This window comes from Pediculus humanus, genomic scaffold, assembly GCF_000006295.1.
Source record: "Pediculus humanus corporis 1103172108222 genomic scaffold, whole genome shotgun sequence".
NCBI lineage: Eukaryota > Metazoa > Arthropoda > Insecta > Psocodea > Pediculidae > Pediculus > Pediculus humanus.
In genome coordinates, this window is record NW_002987792.1 from 6369 (window position 1) to 16053 (window position 9685).

Below are 9685 nucleotides of genomic sequence, written 5' to 3' on the forward strand. Positions count from 1 at the left end.
TTTTACGCAATTTCAGGTAATCTCGCAATGAATCTGATAGAAATTAGGAATTTTTTTGCGAAATTTTCACGGACGTACCTGAAATTGGCGTCGTCGTCGTCGTCGTAATGCGTCAGATTCATAAAATTTTGAATTTTTTTTTTTGCGGTTTTTTTTCAGGTGCAAAAATTCAAAAAAAAAATTAATAACAAAATTTATATAAAAATTTATTATTATTATCATAATTATTTTTCAAACTACTAAATTGTTTAAAATCGTTATACACGTTTTATAATAATAATAATAATAATAATTATTATTATTATTAAAAATAAGTGATTGAGGCACCGATGACGTGATCAGTTGAATGAACCATTCCACCATCGCCGCTTTGAAATCAATTGTAAAAAAAAATTTTTAATTAAAAAAAAAAAAAATTGCGTGTGTGCGCGGGGGAGGGGGGGAATGAGGGAGGGAAAGGAAAATTTTCGGGGGGGGGAAAGAGTGCGAGGGAAAAATGTCTTGCTTTATTTTACCTGTACGACATATATTCGGGCGGTAAATTTTGGTCCCTGTGCGAAACTCTTCTCTGTTTTTGTATTTTTATGTATCCCAATATCGATATGAGTACGAAGAAAACAAAACTTCCCAGACAACAACCGACAATCAAACCCAATCGTCTCGTTAATATCGAATTGGACGAATCCCATTTGTCGCCAAAACCTGAAAAATTTTTTTTTGTATTCGTTCGACACGTAGACGACGACAGAAACAAAAAAAAAAAAGAAAAAAATTGATTTATTCGTTCCCATTCACCTTTTCCGTACATGATTTCCGGTGGTTCGAGTGTTTTCACTTCCGTACATTTTCCCGGTGGAAACGGATGAGATTTGATTGAGTGAGAATAAGAAACGTTTTTTAACGTTAAAAAAATATAATTAAATTCGTTATCATTATTTCCGGTCCAAGAGCCAAATCCTAGAACGCAAATTAAATATTTCGTATCCGGTTCTAATTTATTAACTTTTAATATTCTAATGTTTCTGTCGTAGACTTTTGTCGAAACCTGTACACAAGAAAGAGAGAAAAATTTAGACTGTGTGAGGGAGAGAGAGGGAATGGGGGAGTTGGGGGATGGGGGGGGATTTGGGGGGATTTTACCGTGTTGTTCTCTTTCAAATCCGTGTAAATAACATTATAACCATTTAATCCGCTATGATTTCTACTTTGCCAGGACACGACGACGGAAAATGGTTGAATGTCTTGTATGGCTAATTTAACGATGATCGGAGTAGAACAAAATTCTGGAGGAATCAATTCGACGAATGAAATCTCACGGAGACGAGATGGATTTTCACATTTTAGTTCCAAACCGTCGTGAAAACCTATTAATTTGGGATGTTCCCGAAGCCATTCCCATAATTCTAGTTCATCACAGTCGCAAGTAATGGGATTTTCTGGAATGAAATCGAAAAAAAATAGAAAAATGGCGGTTCTTATTACGAACAGGTTAGATTACAAGGAAATTTTTTTCTTCTACTCTACAATAAAACACGTTTTGAAAAATTGATTTGATAATTGGAATCGTGTTGAGAACGCGAGAACAAAGCACTCGTCGTTAAACGGAAAAATGTTTTCGAAAAAAAAAAAAACGGAAATGAAGTCATTTTCTATACCCCCCTCCCTTCTTCCCTTCCTCTCGTTTCGATTTTCAAATTCGTTTCGCGCCTTTTTTATTAACTTTTCGAAAAGAAAAAGAAAAAAATCGTCGAAGGGAAGTAGGAGAAAAGAAGTAGTGGTGGGGTGAGTTAAAAGAAAGGAGAATAAAAGGATTTATGGAAAAAGAGGAAGAGGAGGAGGAGGAGGAGGGAAAGAAAAGAATGGTGGAAGATGATAAGATGAGAAAATGAAAGGGCGAGGAAAAAGAGGGGAAAGCGGGAGATAGAGAGAGAGAGGGAGGTAGGGAGGGGGAGAAGAAAAAGAAGGGGGTGGGGGGCCAGCAGACGCGATGGAACGGGAAAGGAATTAAAAGTTTTCTAATAATAATAATAATAATAAGATTATCGGGAAAAATTCATCGATCGATCAAAATGGAAATTTTTTTTTTTTTGTTTTTATTTTAATACAAAAAAAAAAAAAAAAAAATGGAGGATAGGGAAAATGTATTTATATTTTTGGAAAATATCCAGAGAGAGAGAGAGAGATGGGGGGGGGGGGAAGGGGGGAGAAAAACAATAAAACGACGAAACTTTTTTTTTTTTTTATATTTTTTTCGGATATTCAATTGACTTAAAAAAAAAAAAACCGAAAATAACTTTAAATCATTACCAGATTCGGAAACGAAAAAAAAAAAAAAAAAAAAAAAACAGGGAAAAATGTCGAAACAATACAAAAGGGAAAAGGTTTGTAAAAACGCGACAAACATTTTTTTTTTCCTTACCTTTTATTCCGAGGATTCGTATTTGACTTTCTAAATTTTTGAAAGCGTTCAACGGTAAATTTTCCATATAATTTTTACTCAGATCTAAAATTTTTAAATTTTTATTAGGTTCGAAAGCGTTCGAATGAACGAAAACGATCCAATTTCCGGTCAGGTATATTTCCGTTAAATAAAATAAACGATCGAAAAAATATTTACTTATTCTCGTTAATTTATTATACGATAAATCGATGATTTTCAACCGAGTCAAATCGTTTGAAAATTTTTCAACGTTTTTTAATTTGTTATGTGATAAATTTAAAAAAATCAACGAGTTCAAACCGTTCAAAACGTTCGTTTTCAACACTTCCAAACCGTTTTGAGACAAATTCAAATCCGTTACTTTGGACAAATTGTAAAAAACGTCGTCGGACAGTATGGAAATTCTATTTCCGCTCAAATCGACGAAAGTCAACGAGGGAAAATACCGGAAAAAATCATCAGATAAAATGGTGACTTTTGATTGGCTCATTTGAATCCGTTCGAGAAAATGAAATTTCAAATCGTTCGAATCCGTTTTGAGGTAGTCCAAAGTGTTGTTGCTCAAATTTAATTGTTTCAATGGTGGAACGCGAAGTTTTCGACCCGTGGGATTGTATTCGTCGTAGGGTCGCGGAAAAAACGTTAACCTGTTACCGGAAATGTCCAAATGAGTTAACCTGTCGAAAATTTGAAAAAAATCCGGGGGAACGCGATTCAAATAATTATCGTTGAGGTAAACGTGAGTCAAACGGTTCAGAACGGTTTCATCGAAACCTTGAACGCGACTGATTTTATTCCGGCTCAAATCCAATATTTGTAAATTTTCGAGTCCGTTCAATTTATTAAAATTAACGTTTTCTATCGAATTACCGGAAACGTTTAAAGAGATTAAATTTTTCAACGGGTCGAAAGCGACGTAGGGAATCCGTGCGAAAAGGTTACCGTCCAATCGAACGTTTTCCAAACGAACGCAATTGACGAAAACGTTTTCGGAAAGTTGGAAAATTTTATTACGGGAAAGGCTGACGGTTTTCAAACGGTTATCGATCGAACCGTTGGAAAAAAAATATTCGGGAACGTCATCGATGGACGAATTATCCATTTGTAAATTTTCGAGGGATACCGCGAACGGCGGAGAGGGGGTACCACGTTCGCGAAACGAACGAATGACGTTACCGGATAATTTCAAAGTTAACAAATTCGGCGGAATCAAATTCGCGAAATCGAACGTGGAATTTTTTTCATCGATCGTCAAACGATTATTGTTCAAATTGAGTTCTCTCAATTGTCGAGAAACGTTCGAGAAATCGAAATCGACGAAACGTATCGAATTATCGTTTAAATCGATTCGAACGAGTGGAACGTTCGGTGGTAAAAAATTTTTATGAATTCTCGTGAGTCGATTGTGACTCAAATCCACGCGTTTAATTTTGAGAAAAGTTTTGAACGAGTCGGAATGAACGGATTCGATTTTGTTTCGCGACGCGTGAAATTCGTTCAAATTGTACAAACCCGCGAACGTGTTTTCATTTATCACTTTCAAATTGTTATTGTTCAAAAATAATACTTTCAAATCGTGATTGTTTACGAAAGCATGATCGTCGATGTGACGTATGACGTTGTCGTCCAAATGCAATTCCAACAATTTGTTCATGTTCGCGAACGTGTTTTTGTCGAGGCTTTCTATGAGATTCCGATTCAAATAAATTATCCTAACGTTTTTTTGCTCGCTCACGAACGCGTTGCTCAAATTCTTGACGCGATTGTCGTCCAATCGTATAGTGACGAGTGACGGAACGACTTGTACGAAAAAATAATTCAAAGATTCGAGAAAGTTCTTTTGAAGGTTGACGTATTTCAACGACGACAAACGTTTTATCGATTCTTGTCCGACCCGGGAAATTTCGTTATTGTACAAATTGAGTTCGACAAGTGACGTCAAATTATCGAACAAACCCTTTTGAACGTGACGTATCCTATTGTTGTCCAAACGTATTTCTTCCAACTTGTTCAAATATTCGAACGTGTCTCCTTCCACGTCTCGTATGTAATTGTTATTCAAACTCATTTTGACGAGGTTGACGTTATTCTCGAACAAATCCCCGGGTAAATTTTTCAAATAATTAAAACTCACGTTGATCTCTTTTAAATTGTGTAAATTTTCGAACGCTTTCGAACTTATCGTCGTTATGACGTTACGTTCGACGTAAATGACGGTGAGGGATTTGCATTCGTCGAACGTTTCCCCTGGGATTTCCCGTATGTTGTTGTCCATCAAATACAATATTTGTAAATTTTGCAACCTGTTGAACAAACCCCTTATGTCGTGCACGTGATTCGAACTCAAATCGATTATTTTTAAATTTTTATTGTATCGAAAAATCGATTTATCGACATCGATTATTTTATTATTGCTCAAGTCTAATATTTCGAGGGGGACGAGGGATGCAAATGAATCCCCATCGACGGTCGTTATTAAATTATTGTGTAGCGATAAGGAAATCAACGAGGGAACGGGACGAAAATAATTCGATGGAACGGATTCGATGACGTTCGATGACAAATCCAAATGTAACAAACTCGTCAATTTGTTACGTTTGTTTTTGTTTCCACCGCTTACGGTTCCGGCGCCACCGTCGTAACGTTCGTCCCCGTAAATTTTAATCAAATTCGAATTCAAACGTATCGTTTTGATGTTTTTTAATAATTTAAATGCGTTCATCGGAAACGTTTGTAATTTATTCGACGTCAAATCCAATTCTAGGAGCGTGTTTTCCAAACCCGCGAACGCCCGTTCGGTTAAAACGTTTATAAAATTATCCTTTAAATTTAATTTGTTTATATTTAAACCGCGAAAAGAATCGTCGACCAATCGTCTTATCAAATTCGATTCCAAATTTAAATTTTTTAATTTTTTCAATTTGACGAGGGATTTAATTGGTACACCGTTTAATTTTCCGTTCGATATCGTCACGGATGTTAAATTGCTTTCAACGTTCGCGAACGCTTTTTCACTCACCATTCTTATATTTGATTTTATTAATTTTATTTCTTTGACGTTGATCTTTGTCTTCTTATCGTTATTATCATTATTGTTAAAAATGTTTAAAAAATTATCGGAGAGAATTGTCACGTTCGCGTTGACATCGACGAGATTTAAAGTTTTTATGTTTTTCTTATGAATTAAACTCAAGAGTTGATTTAAATAAATGGGTGACGAATTTGTGCATTCGATGTAAATCCCATCGTCTAAATTAAAACAATTACAATCCCTTGTTACGTTTTTTATTGGACACGCGTTGTCGTTGTTGTTGTTGACGTTTTCATCGTTTCTGGTTCCGGTGTTGTTGTTGTTGTTGTTTTCATTTCCTCTCCCCTCGTTATTCCTAACGTCTGACATTGTCACGTTGATTATGAACGATATATAAAAAATTTTTATTAATGTTTTCGTCAATCGTGTCGTATTTTTATATTCGCACATTATATTCGCACGGCCATATTTATAAAATTTTTCCTCTTTTCCCTTTCTCTCTCTCTCTCTCTGTCTCTGTCTTGTTTATCTTGTCCTTCATGTAAAAAAAAAAAAAAAGGAAAAAGTTATTATTATTACGTATTTCGATAAATTTTAAGGAAATGTTTTTCTTACGTGTGATAAATGATAACGTGAAAATAATATAGATGGGAAAGGAAAGAGGGAGAGAAATGAGGGAATTTTGTCGCAAGGTTGTCGGTGAGGTCGTTTTGTTTTTTTATCAGTAAGAATTTTCTTATGCAAATTTAAGGGTGAGTAAATAAATAAATTGATTTTAGGGATTTTTGTCGCCGAAGCGTGAAATGATTTTTTACTTTAGTCTTACGAAAAAAGATTAGAAAATAAGTAGATGTTTGTTTAATTTTTTTTTTTTTTCGGGGGGGAGGGACTTTGATAGAAATTTTAAAAAGGAAGGAGGGAGGAAGGAAGAAAAAGGAAGGAAGAGGGTAGAGGAATGAAAGGAAGGAAGGAAGCAAGGAAGTAGGTAAGAGGAGAGGAAGGGAGGGAAAAGGGAGTAGGAAAAACTAAATAAATAATTTTTTCCCTTACCTGAAAAAGATGATTCGATTAATCGATGACGTGTAACAAGTACCGTAAATGTAAAATGAACGGATAATAATGATAAAATACCTGACCGAGGTATAAATGCGGAGAAAAAACTTTTCCGAATCGATGGAAAATCGAAGCGTTGATACCTGAAAGAAAAACAAAATATTATTATTATCATCATCATCATCATCGTTTTCGGTTTGTCGGTGATAAGATTTAATGAGATAAAAGGATAAAAAAATTTATTTATTTGCGTTCGGGAAAAAAGACCATAACGAATTTTCTTTTTTTTTCTTTTTGTAATTTTACGACAGCAGATGGTTTTAAACATTTTAAAAAAGAAAAAAAAAGAAAAAATGGTTTAACGTCAGCAATAATTCAAAATAGGAAAGAAAAAAAAAACGTCATTTCCTTCCTGTCGAAAAAATAAATCCCCATCCTTTCCCCCCACCCACCCTCTTCTCCACCTCCAAAAAAATACAAAATTTTTTTTTCCCCGAAAAAGAAAATTCATCCTTTCGTATATATAAAGAAAAAAAAATTAAATTTAAATCAATTTCCGGTTTTTTTTTCTTTATCATCATCATCATCATCATTATTATTATTATTACATATTTCAAATTTCGAATTTATAGGAAACCGGGTCGCGTGTGCGTGTGCGCGTGCGCATCTGTTTCGTTTTTTTTTTTTTTTTGCTTTACCACGTAAAGGTTTGAAAAAAGGTTTCGAAAAAGGTTGAAATGAGGTTTCCTTCATCCTTTACCACCTCGCTCTTACTTTCCGTAAACACTTCCTTTCGTTTTTTCTTCCTTTCCCTCCCCCCACCTTTTCCCTAATTTTCTCCCCTCCACTTCCCGTCCCTTGACAACCGACACAAACCCTTTTCCTTTCCTTTCCTTTTTTTTTTTTTGAAAATTAAAATGTCGTAAATTTAATTTCTAAATCAAATTTAATAACGGATGGGAGGAGGAGAAGAAGGGGGAGAGGAAACGAAATAAAACGTGGGAATAGTGTAAAAATCTAATGCCACGACACACGCACGAACGAACGCACGACGATTAATTATAAGGGAAAAAAAATTTTCGTTTTCGGACGTAGTAAGGAAGTGTGATTAATTCAGGGTCGGATTAAGCTTTACTACTATTATTATTATCATTCGTTTGTAAAATTTATGGGTTTAAACGTCAAATCGATTTTTATTCCTTTTCCGACTCCGGTTTTTTTTCGTTTCTCCCCCTTCCCCTCCCGCTTTCCGAAATGTAACGATCGTACCTGATTATTTTTTACTTCGGAGCAAAAAAAGAGAAAAAGAAAAAAAAAGAAGGAGGAGAAAAAAAAGGCAGTCGGGGGGGGGAGGGAGGAAAAATATAAATATACCTTTTTTTTTCCTTTTTTTTTTTATCAAACAAAAAAAGGAAAGAAAGAAAAGGAAAGGAAAGGAAAGGAAAGGAAAAAATGATAACGGGATTTTCTCCATTGTGATCGTGAATGAGAGATTTTTTTTCCCTTCCTTTTCCTTCCTTTTTCTTTTCCTTTTTCTTTTTTTTCTTTTTTTTCTGTCTCTTTAATTTTTAACGTAATAATAATGATAATTTTTGTTTAAGTGAAAAGAAAAAAAAAGAAAAAAAAACTTTTCCCATTAATTTATACATATACATATCTTTTCTTTCCTTTCTTAAAAAATTTTTTCTTTTTTCCTTTTTCTTTCCTTTTTCCTTTCCTTTTTTTTCCTTTTTCTTCGCGAGCAAACGAAAATATATAAATAAATAAAAAAAAGGAGGGGGGAAAAATGAAAAACGATATTAATAATTAATTTTTATTACGGGTAGATGGGGACACTTTCGCTTAAATTACAAAAACCCCGACCGGAATTTCAAAAGTGGGGGAAGGGACAGGGGAGGAGAAGGAAGAGGAGGTGAGGAGAGGAAAGAAGGAAAACAAACGTTTTTTATTTTCTCCCCCCCCCGCTCATCAAAATCGTTTTCTTTTAACCTTTTCCGATCATCATCGTCATCGTCATCGATAAATCGGATTCAACACGCATCGTTTGATTTTCACAAATAATGACAATAATAATAATAATAATAATAATAATTTCGTCATCAATTCTTTTTTTTTTTTTTTTTTTTTTTTTTTTTTTCAAAACCACTTGAACTTTTCAATTTCGAATCGTTTCATTTTATTATTATTATTACTATTGAGAGAAAGAGAGAGAGAGAGAGAGAGAGAAAACGTTTTTCCCTTTTCTTCCTTTACCCTCTCACATCTTAACCTTTTCTTTGCGACATTTCCTCCCTTCTCTTTTCTCTTCCCCCGCCCCTCCAACAGATCGAATATAAATAAATGAATAAATAAATATACATTATTTTCTTTTGTTTATTATTATTATTATCGTTCCGGATAAAAATTTAAATTTCGAAATGATAATGATAACGATAACGATGTTGATGATGATGATAATTTTCATAAATTTTAAATTCAATCATTTTTTGAATTTTGTTTTTATTTATTCATATTTCTTTTCTCTCTTTTTAATTTTACAACAACTCTATTTCGGTCCGGCCTTTTCTCTCTCTCTCTCTCTTTCTTCCTTTCTCTCTCTCTCCCCTACACTAATTTTTCAACAACTTTTTCTCACACTCGCACACGCACTCGCACTCATAAAAAAAATTTTTTTATTTCCTCGACAGCGAGAGAGAGAGAGAAACAGAAAAGAAGGAGAGAGAGAGCAGGAAGAGAGAAACAGAAAGGAAGGAGGGAGAGAAAGAGAGAAACAGAAAAGAAGGGGAGAGAGAGAGAGGAAAAGGTTTCGAAAATGAAATTAATATAAATTATTTCTTCTTTTTTTTGCATTATTATTATTATTATCATTTCGGGACCGAAACCTTTTTTTTCCTCTCTCTCTCTCTCTCTTTCTCTCTCTTTGATTCTCCTTCCTTCCACGACTACTACCCTACCGATTACACATATTTTTTTTTTTTTTTTGTGAATTATTATTATTATACCCTTTTTCGTGATGGAGAAATAAAACATTAAAAAATTTTCAACAAAAGGATTAAATAAAAAGAAAAAAATGGGGGGAGGGAAAGAAGGTGAGAGGAAAGGAAGGAAGGAAGGAAGGGGGCCGCACTTTCGGAAAATCTTTTGGGAAATTATAAAAAAAA

General features: G+C 34.1%; 1 protein-coding gene across 1 annotated transcript; it reads right to left on the reverse strand.

The window, feature by feature from the left end:
- Positions 1 to 511: 511 nt before the first annotated feature.
- Phum_PHUM451890 (leucine-rich transmembrane protein, putative) lies at positions 512 to 5921 on the reverse strand (the record flags this gene model as incomplete). Its single annotated transcript, XM_002429762.1, has 4 exons — positions 512 to 702; positions 796 to 1045; positions 1141 to 1436; positions 2420 to 5921. The coding sequence occupies 4 exons, from the start codon at positions 5919 to 5921 to the stop codon at positions 512 to 514; spliced, it is 4239 nt and encodes a 1412-aa protein (XP_002429807.1).
- Positions 5922 to 9685: the final 3764 nt, after the last annotated feature.